Source organism: Onychostruthus taczanowskii, unplaced genomic scaffold, assembly GCF_017590055.1.
Source record: "Onychostruthus taczanowskii isolate IOZ18803 unplaced genomic scaffold, ASM1759005v1 scaffold1, whole genome shotgun sequence".
Taxonomy (NCBI): domain Eukaryota; kingdom Metazoa; phylum Chordata; class Aves; order Passeriformes; family Passeridae; genus Onychostruthus; species Onychostruthus taczanowskii.
In genome coordinates this window covers 31270969-31288531 of record NW_024496525.1, presented here as the reverse complement: position 1 = coordinate 31288531, position 17563 = coordinate 31270969, and the positions used below count along the sequence as shown (strand labels likewise).

Below are 17563 nucleotides of genomic sequence, written 5' to 3'. Positions count from 1 at the left end.
TTTATTATTCTGTGAATCTGTTTACAGTGATCAGTGGATATAATTTTTAGTATGAAAATGTTATTCGTGCATATTACAGTTCCAGGCATATATTATCCTTTCACGAAAACATTTCAATCTTCAGGTCTTTATGCAAAAGATTGGCCCGTGGGCTCTGCACAGGATGTAAATTAAGTTCTTGTTTGGCTAAATCTGATTACCCTGTAGGGTACCAATCTTGCTTAGTGACAGTGGAAGCTAAAAATTGCAAGCAGGACAGTCCTCTTGAAATGGGGCCAGGAAGGGTCAGTTTCTAAACAGCAAGTCTGAGGTTTGAAGTAGATTTTAATAGTATGCCTAAGAATGTTCAGTTAAACACAGAAGCTGTCTCCTCCATAGCTGCTATCATTGCTTTTAAATATCATAATGAAATTGAGAAAAGCTCTTCTTTTTTTAAGTACAAGTCTTTATTAATCATATGTAAAGATGCTGCAATCACTTCAGCCCAGCCTTTAGTCAGTCTGCAGCTTAATTTCCATTGGACACTTCCTCTTTCTCCTCTCATATTCTATCAAAATTCATGGGCCAATAGAGAAATTCAGTGAATAGCAAAACACCACACAGACTTATCAAAACAAAACCACCTCAAGTCAATACAAACTAAAACTTTTTGAAAATTACCAAAATACTGTTGCTTTATTGTGGACTTACTGAGCACATGAGAGAGACTAAAAAGGCATATGCTGACACTACTGAATATGAACTACTGCTGTTCCTTCTGACAGGATTAGCTAAATACTTAAATGATAAGAACACCCCCCTGTATTTTTCCTATACTCAGGAAATGTGCACAGAAGAGTCACTCTTTGATCTTTTTCACTAGCTTCAGTTACTGTAGCAGGCTTTTGTATATATAAAAAATTTATTTTTAGTAGTCTTTGGCATCTCCATAACTTTCCTTTGATGTATGAAGGTTTTATGATCAATAATATCTAAAAGCAGCTGGTGTTATTGTAACTGCTCTGAGTCAAGGATAAAACCCAACAAAAGTAATGCAACACTGGTGAAAATGATACAGCTTTTGGCTGTTCAGAAAATGTAATTATCTCAGTAAATGTATGTAGTTTTTAGTAATGAGATTCAAAATTTCAGACAGATTAATTTTAATAACATATTTTCACAGTGGTTCTATTAGATATTTTAAATCTATTTAAATCAGACCTCAACACTTACCTAATACATAAATACCCCACTCCCTCAATAGGTTTTCGATGAAGGGACTCAGCACTCCACACAGAATCCTAGTGAATTTGAAGGGGGAAAAGGATAAAACTAGGCCTGGAGATAGCCTGGGGGCAACACGCCAGTGTCTGAGGGAGGGTGTGCTGGAGAGGTCCTTTCATCTGTTGTCTCATGGAGACTGGGGACGGATCTCCATGTGGCAGCAGTGACACGAGGGATATTGATGTGTTGGAAACCCCAGAAGTGCCTGAGAATGATCAGATGGAAGGTCTTGCTTGACTGACCCAATGTCCTGTGACAAGATGACCTGCAGAGAGGACAAGGGGAAAGTTGTGGATGCTGCCTTCTAGACTTCAGTAAGGCTTTGACAGTGTTTTCCACAGTATTCTCCTGGAGAAACTGGCTGCTCAAGGCTTGGATGGGTGCACTCTTCGCTGTTAAAAACTGTCTGGATGGATGAGCCCAGAGTGCTGGTGGATGGTGCTGCATCCCCCAGCAGTGCTGGGGCCATTTCTGTTTAATATTTTTATCAATGATCAGGATGAGGGGATCAGTCTGCAGAAGCTACCAAGCTGGGCAGTAGTGTGATCTGCTGGAGGGCAGGAGGTCTCTGAACAGGCTGGATGGATAGGCCAGGCCAACGGTGTGAGGGTCAACAAGGACACGCAGAGGTCCTCTCAGTAGTGTGTACCATGAGGCAAGAGTGTGCCAGGCGGCCAAGGCCAGTGGCAGCCTGTGGTCAGCTGGGCCAGTGACCCTTCCCCTGTACTCAACACTGGTGAGGCCACAGCTCAGCTGCTGTGCCCAGCTCTGGGCCCTCCTTTCAGGAAGGACAGGGAGGGTACTGCTGGAGTGTTACTGCTATCTACAGCTACCCCAGAGGGGGTTGTGGAGAGGTGAGAGTCGCTCTCCCAAGTGACAAGCAACGGGAGAGGACACAGCTGCAAGTTGTGCCAGGGGAAGCTGAGATACTAGGAAAAATTTCTTCACCAGAAGGGTTGTCAGGCAGCTGAACAGGCTGCTCAGGGAGGTGGTTGAGTCACTGTCCCTGGAGGTACTTAAAAGACAAAGCAGCTCACAGCTTAATCCAGCATGGTCCAGTGTATGCTGATATTGTTTTTGGGGGATGAACACACTAAAATTACATGTTCAGAAAACAGTTTTAACTGTGAATTTACAGAAGCACAATCAAAACCTTCCATTTGAATTCCCACAGCTCCCCCATGCCAAATAATACATATCTGCATGATGAGGCACATTAACTCCTCTGACATCGAACAGTTTTTTCCTTAGTTTGAGTAGTGAATCAATTTCCTGATCTGGTTCAGCAGGCAGACACAAAAATGTCTGTGTTAATGGAAGTGAGCAGCTCAGAAAATGAAAATGCTTTTGATTGACCTCTACCCATTTAAAGCACATGTGAAACTACCTTAGGGATGTTATACACAGGCTGTCAGAACATATGGCCATTAACCACCAGTCCACTGGGGCTCTGGTCTCTCCCTTTCTGGGATATTTTCTTGTATTATCCAATTATTGTTTTAGATCAGAACTACCTATTAAAGTGTGCATTCACATTGCGGTCAAAGCTTACATACTGTAAGATACGATTTACTGTAAAGCCCTGAAGAATTATGACATATCCACAGTAGTCTATTTCAAAAATTAATTTTCCTAAACATGGCATTTTGTAAATTTTTAATATATACCCTTTACATTACTGATGCAGTGTAACATTCACAAATATTTTCTTAGCGCTGGTTATTATCTCAGCAAACACCATTAATGACAGTTTTCATTTTCATTTACTAATAATACGTAAAATCACAGTTCAGTGGCCACTTTAGCCTGATAATACCACAGCTGTATGAAACACTGATCTGCTACAGTATCAGTAACATTTATTTCATTTTGCAGACAAATTATTATAGCTGATGTGGACAAAGCTCTTTTTGCTCCAGTTGAAAAAGCCTGTGAATAAACCATGTCATGTTTAGATACAAAAAATAGGTCAATGGCTACTGAGATGATGCTTCCAAAAGCAGAACCTTCCCTACAGCACAGCTTTAGGAAAACACTTCCTCTGACAGCATACATTCTTTTTAACAGAAACCTCTCAGTAGGTACTGGTTAAAAAAAAAAGTAATTTAACTGTATAAATGGACAGAGAAAAGATAATGAGGAATAAGACTTCTTTTAATTTAAAAATGGCATACCATTTTAGACTTCACTTGAACCAAGCTCCTTCCAATTGCTGTTACCTACCTGGAGGCCACAAAAACAACCCTCAGGCAAGTTATTTTCAATGCTTTGGTGAAGCTGGTGAGAAGAACACATTTTTTTGGAAGAAAGGAACCAGGAGAAAGCAGAGCATGCTTGTAGTAATGTCGTTCTTCATATAGGAGTTACCAGTTTTGTCTTCTACCAAGGTAAATGACAGGCAGCATATTTGTTAATTGCTCAGCAACTAAAACATTTACCAGTTATGGATCAGAGGAGCTCTTGTCCAAGGGAGGCACATTTCTCTTAATTAAAAAAAAAAAGAAAATCTAAGAAGATCCTATTGTACTTTATATGAAATAATATCTTACAACTTTATCAAAAATAGCAGATAATCACACTGAAGAGAGGATTATTCTAAACTGATTGTATATATACTCTCAAATCAAACTTGTTCCTTCACCTATATTGTATTACATATGGATAGCTACTGCCCCAGCCAGGCAACTGCTGCAAAATGAGGAATTTTTGTCTTTATGTACCAATACAGCTAGTGGAGACATCATTCTGAGACCAGAGTTCAGGTACAGCACACTGAATCTCTTATTATTCAGCAGCCAAAACTCTACAGTAAAAACAGGACACTCATTACCCATTCCATCTGACATGAACAGCTTTTAAAAGTTTTCTTTGTTGTGTTTCAGTGCAGAAACATTTTAGATATTCTTGGAATAAAGGGTAAAGGAAATCTACATAGTGATTATAAATTAAGACCAGTGTTGACTTTTATTTACATAGTTTAACAAACAAATTCAAGTAATTATTGCATCAATCATTCAGATTTTGAACATTACTATAAACCACAAGTTTATAACATACAGTGTTGCATTCTTCATGGAGCTGTGATTACTGTTCTACATTTTTTTTTCTCCGACGAAGCCACTGCAGAGCTCTCACCAGTGCTACTTGTCCCATGAGGAATGTGATCCTAAAGTTACGTTTATACCAATCTCTAGGATTCCAAAGCCAAGAAAATCATCAGCACACAGAGCAAGAACAGGAAAAATATACACAATTATATTAAAATATCCTTTGGCATTGAAAATGATATTTCATTGATGACCTGCATTTTCTGTTCTTTGTGGCAACCCTTTCCCAGCTAATAAGAGTTAAATAACCTATGAAAAAGTCTATGTGTATATCCACATTCAGGAATAGATTACACATGGACTACAGGGTTGCAACTTCATTTGGAATCAGGTGAGATAAAATAGTTAAAACCATGTCTCATGTTTCAGAAGTAAAGCAGATCACCAAGCTATCTGGACTGCCCACCAGTGCTGTGCTTCAGGTAAAATTTGTGTGGGGATGAAGATGCCCGTGTTAAAAAGGGCAGAGTTGGTCTCATACAAGGGTGGCAAAAAATCAAATCAAATCACACTTCAAAGGCTAATTGTATAACCCAACATTACCCTTCTACTGCAGTATCTTTTAAAGATAACGCCTTTAATATTGTCAAAGTTAGTCTTTATATCTTTAAATAATTTAATTTTTATGAATCATGCATGGCTTCTGGAACCAATTAAAATTATTCACAGTATAGTCTGTATCAGCCCTTTCTAACCTCTGCAAACTTGCTTCAAGTTCTTTGCCCCTGTTACAAATTAAAAAAATATAAAATTTTTTTCTAGTTTCTAACAAGAATCTCACTTCCATGTTGTAAAATGCTCACAAGGAGCAATAGGATATATAGAATTCTAGAACTAGAACACTGGGATTTAGGTCTTTTCCTGAGATGTCTGGGGCAAACCTTTCATGCACAGATCTAACGTAAGCCTGAGATACCAACCTCTCAGTGAGGACAGCAGCCAAATTCACACTGACAGGCAGCACTGAGCTACCCCTTCAATTGTCATGTAAAATAAAAGTATCATGCTAACAGTGCAACTGTTTCTTTTCCCCCTTCACGTTTAATTTCCTATATCCTTCTTGAATTTTTTTTCCGAAACTAAATTGTATTTCCATCCTAAGTACCCTGAACCAAATATTCAAGGCATCTATGCACAGTCATTGCTTCAATTTTAACTACATTTTAGAAGTTGCAACACTTCAGCTGCCAGTTTTCAGGCCAGCTGGCAATACTGCAAAAGAACATAGAGCTAAATGCATAAACAGATTTTTATAAATATGACCCTTCAAAATCAGACTGCCTGTAAAAAGCTCTGCTGTTTTCAGGGCTGTGCAGTTCCACTTTGAAACTACAACAGTGCAGCCAATACAACCTGATTTTACAAGTCAGCAGCAAGGAAGGTCATGTTTAAGCACAAAGCCTGAATTATCTTCCCCTGAAGATGGGATGCTATCCTAAGGTCACTGCAATAATGGCAACTGGTAACCAGTTCTAAGATGAACTATTTGCATTCCCACTTATCAATTATAGTCAAGGTATTGACAATCCTTTCACTAAAAACAATTTCTTTGCATTTTTTCATGCTGTTGCTTTGGGTTATGGTGAGGTTCTCCCCTGCCCCTCCATGGGCAAGGTAGGATGTACATATTTAAATATTTATTAGTTAAATAGTTCTTACAGGATAGTATTTTATGATTTACAGCATATAGTACATATATATAGTATATATATATATATAGTATATAGTACATATATAGTACAATATACAAGGAAACTTAAGCCACCATTGTTTAGTTGTAGATCAGTTGCAGTGATGGCAGAACTCTCACTAGCATTAGACCATGAGGAACCCAGTTACACCTGACACTTTTGAGCCAAATAATCTCCCAATCCAGTACAGAGAGGAAACTGCAGTTGTGCTTTCACATTCAGTGGTCAGCATTCCTGGATTAAGTGCTGTCTTCTTCAGTTTCCCATTCCTCTCTCATTTCTAGCCCTTTTTCAAGAGTGCACAGCTACTTGCAGGGGTATGTGTGTTTGCAAGTAATTTTTCACCCCTTTCAGATCCCCAATCCAGTTTATTGAGTTGTACACACAGTAACACTGAAACAAGGCAGGAGATGCTCTGAAGAGTTGGATGTGGGTTTACCAAGCTGTAGCTGAGGTTCTACCCAGGACAGGTGATCAATTTATGCCTTGTCAAAGTCAAAAACTGATCACTTTTTTACTAGACACTTGCAAAATAACAGACACAGGATTATTAAATATTACTCCCATTAAATGATTTTCCTTTGAGATAAATCACATTTACTTGTCCTTATTTAACAGTCAACTAGAATCTGTTATACAGAACTTTCAAGTGGTCTATTTGCATATTTATCAGTTTAAATTAGCAGCATGAAAAGACCCATGCCATAAGATAATAAAATGTGCCTGATCTTGTCTCTTTAAATCTCAGACTTGAGCTTATCTTTCCACTAAAACAACAATAAGCAGCAGCAGAACTCAAATGATAATGCAGATTTGTCAAATGCTAATAACAGCATTAATTTTTTTCCCAAAATTACAGGGGTTTGTACTGTTTTACCAATTACAGAAAAAAAGTTCACATTTTAAACTTGATCTTATACCTTTCACTTAAACTGCAATGTATAATGGTCAACATAAGTATCTTTTACATACCTGTTATACTGCAAATGCTTTTTTAAATTTTTACTTAGAAAGTCCTTGTAAAATTCAGCCATTTCTTCTGCATTCAGTGTTGCTTTCTGACCTGAAAATAGGTTTTGGTGTAACAAAGTCAAGACAATTCTTTGGATCAAAACACTGGGTTCAGATGCTAGGTCTAACTCCTTGCTCCTACAAGCTTTCTGTGTAAACCTGAACAAATTAATATGCCTTTATCTTTCAACCTTTTAAAACTTATCTAGAGAGCACAGGAGATTAAAAATACTGATCATCTTGAAGCTGGCATAGTTCTTAAACCCCTATTACTTGTGGAAGTAATGAAGTTTATCAGCTCTAGACTATTTAGGAAACCAGTGAACTCCTATGAAAATGTGCATAGGTCTAGGACTATCTATCCTTTGAATAAAATAATTTCTCACAGGGCTGAAGCCTAAAGAGTACCAAAGAAAGCATTCAGTAACTTTAATGTCCCTCCCTAAAGCAAGTCCATAAATCTCAAAAGAACACTATCCACAATCAACATGGTATTTTCAGATGTAATTCTTTTTCTGTTACTGTTAATAAATTTCAAGTAACTTCAGGCAAAAGTTTATGTTCTGAGATGTCAGACTTCCAAACAATCTAGTAGGCAATTATTTTGAGAAGAAGCAAATATAAAAGATGATTTTGAATATGTCACCCATAACCAGAATATAAAAGGTCCAGGAAGACCTGTGGCTAGAACACAAGATGTCTAATCTTGAGAACCAGCAAATATTCTCAACTCTATCAGACAATTCCTACACAAACCCTCTGGCACAAAATGTCCCTAAAATGACAGTCAAATTTCAATGCCCCAGGGAGCATGGATATGATGAGGGAAATGGAATTACAATATTCAGCTTGTTACTGTTCCAAAATGCATTTTAAAGCTCTTGAGATTGACCACAGAAATGTAAATTATTGATTGGTTTTATCTGTCATTATTTAAAAAACTAATATACCACAATGTATTAACATACTATGGGATAAATTAACTATAAAACCATTTGAAGGCTGCCAGCTTAATACTTATAGTTAATTTGTTTCTTCATGCTGGTATAGCAAAACTGATTCATTACATAGGAAAGTAAGTTTCCTTCCAACTGTTTGTGTATATTTTTATTTTTACAAGCATTCACAGCTGTATTATAGAATAGCTGACCAAAGGCATGCAGTTGATATAGATTTATTTTTAATGGAAGTATGTGGTCACTCTCTTTTACTTCTAGAGTATAAAAGCAAAACAAAAAAAACCAACAAAACAGCAATATAAAATAAGTGGTTTTGAAACAACATAGATCTTAATTAAAATTACTTCTCAAGCACACACTGATCACCAGAATACAAACAGAAAAGAAAAATAATGGTCTGTGACATACAGAACGTCAGAGCAGATGCTTCACTGAACTCAAGCAGATCATTATTCTGTGAACAAAGTGTTCAACCTCATACTACAATGCCCAATTCACTATTATTATGAAGGCATTTTGTTTTCATTTTCACACAATGAATTAGATGGACAACTATTTTACAGTAACTGTGCCCAGGCAGAGACAGGCAGATAGCAGCTGCCTTACTCTCCCCCAAGGAAAAATATTGTATTCATTGGACACACCAGGAACCTGAAGCCAAAGACTGTGAATTCATCCACCCAACCATACCGTGCACTTGAGGCAAATGCTCTGCATGTTTATCTCAGCCAGCTCACTGGCTTAGGAGGTGTGAAAGTAAAAGTCCTTTCCTCCTCAGGCTACACAATTATTATATTACTGGGCTAGGATTTCAGCACAGTCCCTCTGGCTGAGGGGAAGGAATTAGGGAGAACAGTGCAACAGATGATCTGACCCCCACATGCACATCTCTGAAAAGCTCCTTGTCTCTTTTATTATCACACTCCTGAAAACACTTCTAAATCCTACCCCTAAGATTTACTTGTGACAGAACATAAAGAGCATACACTAACAAAACTGAAAGTTAAGCAGAATTCAGAGTGCATCCTGAACTATTAACAAAGATCTCACTAACCTGATTCATCTCTCATTTCCAGACCCTTGGCTTTCAGTCTTGAATAAATAAATTCTTCTTTTTCCTAAAACATGTTTTTCCACATTAGAATGGGATGCAATCAGTCCTTAAAGTTAACCATTGTTTTTAATTACATAGCAATGTGGTGTTCAACACCCTTTGAAATAACTAGCAATACTTGTTATACTTGGAAGTGTCAACTAAACACTTTTCTTAGTCTGGGGAGTTAGTTAAAATGGTCACTTAGATCCTGCTACCTGCATGCATCAATTAATTCATGCAAATGTCCTACTGATACTTATAAAACTGATTTGTGGAGTAAAGCTACAGCCAAACTTCAGTGTTGTTTGACAGAAGTCAAACTTTCAGTTTGTAAAACAAACTACGGAAATGTGCTGTACTGTATAACTGAAATTTTGAGCATAGAGGAAAACATGCAGCCTAAAAAATTAAAATTATTTAGATGGAAGCATAATAATCATTTGTGTGTGAGTTTTACAGACTTAAAAACAGTTCTGTGAAATTAAAAAAAAAAAAAAAAAAAAAGCTTCATTTTTTTTCTGGGATCTTTGCAAGCTTTGAGAGGATATGATGTTCAACATCATAAACAGTGGTGAATTACTGAGCTGTTACTGTTCTTCCAAAAAATGCCACATTGGCTGGGAGATGCTAAAATCAGGAAAGACAGACTCATTTTAGCCTTGCTGGGATACACTGCCAGTGAAATAGGACATATCATTTGGTAATTACACCAAATTTCTCTCACTTATGACAAGAGAAAAACCAGCCATGAAATAATTTTCAACAGCTTCTCTAGTCACAGACAGGTCCAGCATGTAGAGCAGCTACAACTTTATACTTTCAGTGCAAGCCAGGACAAAGGCAAATACTCTATGCCACTAGGCAGCAATAAAACACGTGGGAGTTTTAGTTTTGTGCGTCATTTAAATAAATGAACAACAAAACCATCATTTCCTCCGTTACCCGGAGCCCCAGCTCAGGGAGGTCGAGCCCCCCGGTTTCGGGCAGATCCGAGCCCCAGCTCAGGGAGGTCAAGCCCCCCGGTTTCGGGCAGAACCGAGCCCCAGCTCAGGGAGGTCGAGCCCCCCGGTTTCGGGCAGATCCGAGCCCCAGCTCAGGGAGGTCAAGCCCCCCGGTTTCGGGCAGAACCGAGCCCCAGCTCAGGGAGGTCGAGCCCCCCGGTTTCGGGCAGAACCGGGCCCCAGCCCCCCGGTTCCGGGCAGGCAGGCGGAGCAGCAGCAGCAGCGAGGCCGCTCACCTGGCGGAAGGCACGGTTGTGCCGTGCCCAGAAGCGCTGGTTGCTGGCCTGGGCCTCCTGGCGCGCCTCCCGCAGCCGCCGCTCCAGCGCCGACTCCTCGGGGGGCACGTAGAAGATGACGGGGCGCAGGTTGGAGTGCCTGTCCGGGGGCCCGATCCAGTCGCTGTGCGAGTGCGCGGGGGGGCGGAAACCCAGGCCCTGCCAAACACAGACACAACTTGTGAAGAACCTCAGAAACTTAAAGCACGAAAGCATAGCAAGTTCAGAAATAAAGCACGCTTATTTACTGTGACCAAAACCAATGGCGTACACTTACAATTTACTTTTACTTACAAATGCGCTACAGAGAAGATACCTTGAACTCTTTGACCATGGGCACGAATCATGAGATATTTTTTTTAACCAACTTTTTTTTTGTTGTTGTTTTCCTTTTTCTACCACTGATACTCTAGAGAACCAGCAAGTATCCAAGTTTTTTGCGGCGCTGATCTCTGCCCTCTGGTGACCAGTGACAGCACCCGAGGGAACAGCATGAAGCTGTGTCGGGGGAAGTTTAGGCTGGATATTAAAGGCTCTTCACCCTGAGGTGATGGTCAGTGGAACAGACTCCCCGAGGATGGGCTCACGGCCCCAAGTGTGACAAGCTCAAGGAGCTTTTGGACAACTCTCTCCGTGGTGCGATTCTTAGAGCTGTTCTGTGCAGGGCCAGGAATCGGATTTCGGTGATCCTTGTAGGGACCTTGAAACTCAGCATATTTTATAATTTTGTGATTCTAAGTTTTCCTCAGCCCGGCGTTCTTCCCGCATCCCCCACACACAGGCGTGTGCCTGCCCCAGCCCGGTTCAGAACATCTGGCGTTAGCCAACAGCCCGGACCTCAGCGCCCCTCCAATAACCAACACCGGGGGCCTCAACAAACACATCAAAAACCAGAGGCCGCGGGGACCGCGGTTTGCTGCCGGCCGCCCCCGCCCCGCCGGCGTTACCGGGAGGCAGCCGGAGCGCTCCCCGCTCAGAGCTCCGAGGGGGCGGCGGCCCCCGAGGCTTCCCCCGCGGCCCCCGCAGGAGCTGTGCCGCCCCCCGCCGGGTTTACCACGCTGTCCGGCCGCTCCCCGCGTTCAGCCGCGCGGCCGCTGCCGGAAGAGGCGGAGGAGGAAGCGGAGGAGAGGGGGCGGCGGCGGTAACAGCCACCGGCCCGCAGCACCCGGGCGGCCGCCATGGCCCGGCGCTTTACGACGCTGCCGGGCGGGGGCGGCCGGGCGGGGCTCGGGCGGTTCGCGGCGCTCGGCCCGTGGCGCAGCGCCGGGCCGGGCAGCGGGTCCTCGCCGTGCGGCGGGTGAGTGAGTGAGTGACTGCGGCGGGTCGCGGGCGCCGCGCGGGTTCGCTGCGGGGCCGGTGGGGACGGGCCTCCCGCAGGTGCCTCGGCGGTGGCCCGGTGTCATTTCCTCTTCGCGCTGCGCCGGGCCCCACCGCGGGGGAGGCGGGAGGTTGCGGCCATGGAGAGGGCGACGCGTCCTAAGAGGCAGCGAGGTATGTGCGGAGACGGAGCGCTGCCCCGCGGTTGTGGCGCCCGAGGGTCGTCGGGTTCGGCCGCTGTTCTCCCCCCGCTCCCGGTTCTCCCCGGCGCTGCGGGTGCCCTGTTTGTTCTGAGGCGGCTTCAGGTGGGCAAGGCAGGGCGGAAGGCTGGGGGTGAACAGCCTAGAGCTGAGCGTGTGGCAACTAAAGCGTCGCCCCTGCGGCCCGACCGGGAGAAAGGTGTATAAAAATTGAAGGGTTGTGAAATATCAACCAAGCGGTTTATTCGTATTGGTGATGGTACTTAAAATAGCTGTAATGCTGAAGTGCTTCAGAATGTAAAAGTTGCAATGTGTGCTTGTGAAGCGCTTAAGGAAGTCTTGTTATCGTTTTCCTTGTAGTTCTTCTGCAGCTGGAACCGGGAAGAGGAATGGATATGGGTAACCAACACCCATCCGTAAAACGGTTACATGAAATACAGAAAGAAGTCAAAGAGATTGAACAGCAAGTGGCTGTCTTCAGCGGTCTGTCTACCGACCGAGATTACAAGAAATTGGAAAGAAACCTTACAAAACAGCTTTTTGAGATCGATTCCGTAGACACCGAAGGGAAAGGGGATATTCAGCAAGCCAGAAAGAGAGCTGCCCAGGAAACTGAGAGGCTGCTGAAGGAACTGGAACAAAATGCAAACCATCCGTGCAGACTGGAAATAGAGGCTTTATTCAAGGAGGCACAGTCACTTGTGGAACGCAAGATCACACCTTTTTATGAAGGAGGAAACTGTATAAGTGATGACTTTGAAGAAGGAATTCAGGACATTGTGCTGAGGCTTACCCAGGTGAAAACTGGAGGGAAAGTTTCTCTACGAAAGGCAAGATACCGCACTCTGACAAAGATATGTGCTGTCCAGGAGATTATAGAGAGTGGTGCAAAGAAACAGCTGTCCCTGCCACTCTCTAATGATGTTCATCCTTCTGTCTCCAAAATTAACTCCGTAATGTGTGAGGTGAACAAAGCCAGAGGAACTCTCATTGGGCTTCTAATGGGAGTGAGTAGTAATGATACCTGCAGGCATCTGTCCTGTGTGCTCACAGGCCTCATTGCTGATTTGGATGCTTTAGATGTCTGTGGTCGCACGGAAATAAGAAACTACAGAAAGGAAGTAGTAGAAGAGATCAATAAATTGCAGAAATACCTGGACTTGGATGAAGAAGCAAATTCTACTCATGCTTATGATTTGGCAAAAAATCAGTCTATTCTGAAAATAGAAGAGATCCGTAAGAAGATGAAGGAAGTTCGTTCCTTACTTCTAAAAACAGAGAATGCCTCTGATTTGTATCTGGGATCCAAAGCAGAGTTGCAGGGACTAATTGCCCACCTAGATGAAGTGAGTCCAGGAAAAAATCCCTGTATTAGAGAGGCCAGGAGAAGAGCAGTAATTGAAGTTCAGACTCTTATAACATATATTGATTTGAAGGAAGCACTGGAAAAAAGGCAAATGTATCCAGAGCAAACTGCTGTTGAACATCAGTCCCATAAAGCAGTTTGGACTATACTTGGAAACTTGTCTCAAATTCAGAAAGAGGTGATTTCATTTGATGGAAACAGAACAGATAAAAATTACATGAGACTGGAAGAACTTCTTACAAAACAGCTTCTAGCCCTGGATGCTGTTGACCCACAAGGTGACGAGCGGTGTAAGGCTGCCAGGAAGCAGGCAGTAAAGCTTGCACAGAACATTCTTTACTATCTGGACATGAAAACAGATGAATGGGAATACTGAAACAGCCATGGCCTGACACAGAAGGACATTTTTCCCTTTGGCACTTTATGAAGATCATTGGCAGCACATAATAAAGTATTCTGTGCTTGCTGAAATCATGGAAATTGCATAAGCAGTTGACTTGGCTATATGTCTGCTATCCCACGCAGTCACCCACTTGCCATGGCAACTGTCAGTACACCATCAGCAATTCTGGTCACTGGTATAGGCAAAGAAGTGCAATTCTCTGAAGGAATAGCTTAATACTTGATCAAATAGCTTCTTTTTTTCCTTCTCTTTTTCTTTCTTGTTTTTATTTCAATAGCCTTGTGCAGTGTTCAGTGAATGCAGGTTTTTCAAAGACACAGAAACTTCCTTACGGTACAATACTGGCAAAACTATTTAAGGAGACTGAACATGAAAATTAGTATTCAGGCATGAGGCTCCATCCAGCGACTTCACAGCAGTCTGGATGTACTCTTAATGTGCTGTCATGACATAAAGTACTAAGGACAAAAAGCCTGCTGGCTTTTGGATTGTACTTGATTTATTCCATCCATCATGCCATCTAGATATCTCAGTTAATGGAGCTATAATGCCAGCTGCAAATCATCATTTGCATAGGCAAAGCCAATTATGTCAATTTTTGTAATATCTGAGCTCTTTGATTTGCAAAACCAGGTCTTTTGTTGGTGGAAATTCTTTCAAGTTATTGCTTTAAGGTACTGAGACTTGGAGAGGAAAATCTGTACGTTTATACCAAACAGATAAAGGGGATTTTGGGGATTTCAAACTGCCATCCATAAACCCTTGAAAACTGCACTGAACTTTATGTAGTGTCTGCTTAGGTGTCTTTTTAAACTCCGCTGTTGCATCTGATTTTCACATTTGGCGAAAACATAAACAGATTTCACTTCGAAGTGAAATGTGCATTTTGGAATTATTTTTGTAAAATTAGGTAGCCAGCTATAAAGATGCCCCTAATGATGTAAGTGTGTGCTACATGGTCAGGTGTGGCTTCAAGCATGTCTTGGAAAGACTTGTGGCAAACGTCTCTCTTTGCAACTCATTCACTTGTTTTAGAAGCTTCATATACAAGCTTGCTCGTACTGTTGTATGCACCTACTTTTTTATTTGTGGCTGCTAGTGCCAATCACATTTCTACTATAGCATGTTTTTTGGCATTTTTTGAGAGCATGGCATTAAAATTATTTGAGTATCTATATATATATATATAAAGAATATAGATCTATATAAAGTTATATTAAATTGTGGATAATTTGCACTCACCTCTTTCAGGATGAACTAAGGAATTAGTGTTCTATAGACAATGATTTGCACCACTTTAAGGAGTAAAAACCGTTTCAGATGTTACAATAATTATTTTTAAGATCTATTTTTGACTGATTAGAGAAGACAGTACTGTCTGTGAGAGACAAGTGCCTTTATGACACTGCTGACTTGCACCGTCATATGTAGATATAGGAACTCTTTACTGGCAGCTTGATACATTTGTAATCTTTGCAAACTGGATTTTTCAGGTATATATCTAATTCTACTGTAGTATGTGTCAAACTAACATAATACAATAGGTGACAGTGGCCCTATGGAGTCCTGAGAATGAGTATCAAATTTGGGAAATTCGTATTCTGCTTAAAAACTAAAGCATTGGTGTGGAGGTGGGGGACTTGGGCAGGTCTTCTGTGCCTATTGCTACAAGAATAATGTGTTTGTTCATAACATACTATGAGATGTTGATTGAAGGCTGCATACCTTCAGAGTGTGAATAGATTTTGCTTGTGATTGTGCAGGTGATTGCTTTGCAAATGTACTTGCCAAAACCGACGTAATTGAGTACAGTGCCTAAGGCACAATTAGGCAATGACAGAATGTTTGTTGGAGGATTCTTCCTGCTCCTTTAGAGACACAACCCCATGGAATTTAACTCTCCTTCACTAAAAAAAAAAAAATTCCCCTAATTAAAATTCTGATCTCTGAATATTATGTGGCTGACACAGAATATTAATAGTGTTATACACCTGAATTATTTTACTCATTTCAAGCTCTCTACATGTTTGAATTGCAACTTGTGATTTGCACTTACATTTTTAGGAGAGATAAGGATTTGATATTGTAATGATATTAACAATTTTTCTTTAGTATTACTGTCAGGTCTGCAGTGGTTACTTGTAGTTTGTTTAAACAGTTTCTGTGTTCCCTGGCAGATACGTGTAGTTTTATAAGCGTTTGAGCCTCTTATGTAAAAATGAGTAAGTATAGTTATCAGATCTGTTCTGTTTTAAATGTGTCTTTTAGGTTTCCTGAATGGATTGTTATGCCTGCACCTCTAAGAATGCAAATGTGTAAGGATAGTGTAATTTGACTGAGTCCAGTATCAAGATATGTGGATTAAGCTTTTTTCCTGTGTTCTGCACTCTGATAAATTGACTGTTTAAATTTTGTGGTAAAATTCTCATCTGGAATGGGTTTAATTCACAGTTTTTGCATGAGTGAAAGTAGTAAAATATATGTGCTTAACAAAAAAAAAAAAGAAAAACAAATCCCAAAAAACCAAAAAAAAGAAATGCACAGGTTTCTCAAAAATTTGCTTTTATGCTGAATGTAATTTCTCTGTTTTTCATATCCAAAGACTGAGAGAGACACAACTTTTCTTTCCAATACAGCAGGCTAAAATAATCAACAAAATGTAAATGGACCAAATGGCAAAAGCCTGCGTTTTAGTACTATACTAAAATAGAATAACTTTTCTGTGTGCTGCGTTATGTACCTTAGAGCAAAATAATCGAGTGGATAGTGGATATTCTGGGGGAGAGGTAATCCTGCATCATGTTTCCTATTTGTTAACCAAATTTCCTTTTAAACTTGTTTTCTTTAGTTACTTCAGTATTTATTTTTTGTTGTTTGCCACTCAGAGTGGTTTTTCTGTGATTTTTCTGGATTTCTATATCACAGAAATTCAAATCTTTGGAGATTTTTGTTAAGTACAATTCTTACCTTTTAAACTTAACAGAAATCAGTGTCTGTGCTCCTAATGGTGTACCTGTCTTCAGTTATTGCTGTGTAGGAGTTGACATTTGTGTTCACAGATCCAAGATTAAATATTGCAGTGTTAAATTCTTGATTATTAATACAAATACATTACCGCTTTTACTAGGTATTCATTTGAATGTTACGCCCTGATGCCTTTCTCTATTTATTTTTGAATGTGAGTTATCAGAATGTAAATTATTTTTGTCTTAGAGAAGTGTTTTTGTTAAACATACAGACGTAAAGCTCTTTCCCCCCCTCTTCTTCTTTAAAAGTTTGCTTTTTCACTGCTGTATTGATTAAAATAAAGTTCTTTGTGTGGATACCACTCCTACTTGCTAAATCTGGTGCCTGTTGGTTTTCTCTGCATTCCTCAGCAGCAGCTTTGCACCCTCCAGGGTTGCATTGGCTGATGGCTGCAGCAGTGCCCGTGGCAGTGTGCAGATCTTGCCACTTTGCTGTTGGAGGATGCTGCCTGAGCAGATGAGCTGGCGAAACTGATGGCGATTCTCTTCCTGCAAAGTCAGTGTGGATCCCAGAGCCTTTACAGGAGCTCAGCTGAGCTGGGTTTGGGCTGTGCACATGAGGCAGGTTTCCTGATTGCCCTGCTGGCTCCCTGTGTTTTTGGAGATGCAGTGAGCCACGTTACCGGCTCGTCGCTGATGGAAACTGGGAATTCTCTTTCTGCCCAGAAAGCTTTGTGCAGTTTCTGCTGCTTGGCCAACTCCAGTGAGCTGATTTAATCCAATAAAATGGGAGAAAACAAACAACAAAAATGGAGGAGGGGCTTTAATAAGCCAAACTGGCTTTTAGAAGTGCCCGTGGGCCCAGAGCTGCTGTGAAATGAAGGGGTGGGTGGTGCAGCCATGGGCTA

At 41.1% G+C, this 17563-nt stretch overlaps 2 protein-coding genes across 5 annotated transcripts; one reads left to right on the top strand and one right to left on the bottom strand.

Moving 5' to 3' along the window:
- Nucleotides 1–465: 465 nt before the first annotated feature.
- LOC121333388 (cytochrome c oxidase assembly factor 8) lies at nucleotides 466–11622 on the bottom strand. Of its 3 annotated transcripts, none has more exons than XM_041399708.1 (5): nucleotides 11458–11622; nucleotides 10365–10562; nucleotides 9086–9149; nucleotides 7034–7124; nucleotides 466–1528 (listed from the first exon to the last, which is right to left on the bottom strand). In XM_041399708.1, exons 1-5 carry the CDS (start codon nucleotides 11581–11583, stop codon nucleotides 1312–1314), a joined length of 696 nt encoding a protein of 231 aa, XP_041255642.1. In that variant the 5' UTR covers nucleotides 11584–11622; the 3' UTR covers nucleotides 466–1311. The 3 variants fall into 3 exon arrangements, with proteins under 3 accessions (XP_041255642.1, XP_041255816.1, XP_041255732.1); XM_041399882.1 differs by lacking the exon at nucleotides 466–1528 and adding an exon at nucleotides 4209–4819; XM_041399798.1 differs by lacking the exon at nucleotides 466–1528 and adding an exon at nucleotides 4209–4453.
- On the top strand, nucleotides 11615–17017 carry BAG5 (BAG cochaperone 5). 2 transcript variants are annotated; one of them, XM_041399592.1, is made up of 2 exons: nucleotides 11615–11700; nucleotides 12281–17017. In XM_041399592.1, the coding sequence occupies exon 2, from the start codon at nucleotides 12310–12312 to the stop codon at nucleotides 13660–13662; it is 1353 nt and encodes a 450-aa protein (XP_041255526.1). In that variant the 5' UTR covers nucleotides 11615–11700; nucleotides 12281–12309; the 3' UTR covers nucleotides 13663–17017. The 2 variants fall into 2 exon arrangements, with proteins under 2 accessions (XP_041255526.1, XP_041255445.1); XM_041399511.1 differs by having other exon boundaries at nucleotides 11624–11894.
- The last annotated feature ends 546 nt before the right edge of the window (nucleotides 17018–17563 follow it).

What these genes read in the sequence shown, in the direction of transcription:
- LOC121333388 (XM_041399708.1), bottom strand. Translation starts at nt 11,583, where the DNA reads ATGGCGGCCGCCCGGGTGCTGCGGGCCGGTGGCTGTTACCGCCGCCGC. An exon ending in ACAACCGTGCCTTCCGCCAG is followed by an intron (nt 9,150 to 10,364) that starts GTGAGCGGCCTC and finishes AACATGTTTTAG; the next exon opens with GAAAAAGAAGAATTTATTTA. An exon ending in AAGCATTTGCAGTATAACAG is followed by an intron (nt 1,529 to 7,033) that starts GTATGTAAAAGA and finishes TCCTCTCTGCAG; the next exon opens with GTCATCTTGTCACAGGACAT.
- BAG5 (XM_041399511.1), top strand. Translation starts at nt 11,861, where the DNA reads ATGGAGAGGGCGACGCGTCCTAAGAGGCAGCGAG. An exon ending in GCGTCCTAAGAGGCAGCGAG is followed by an intron (nt 11,895 to 12,280) that starts GTATGTGCGGAG and finishes TTTTCCTTGTAG; the next exon opens with TTCTTCTGCAGCTGGAACCG.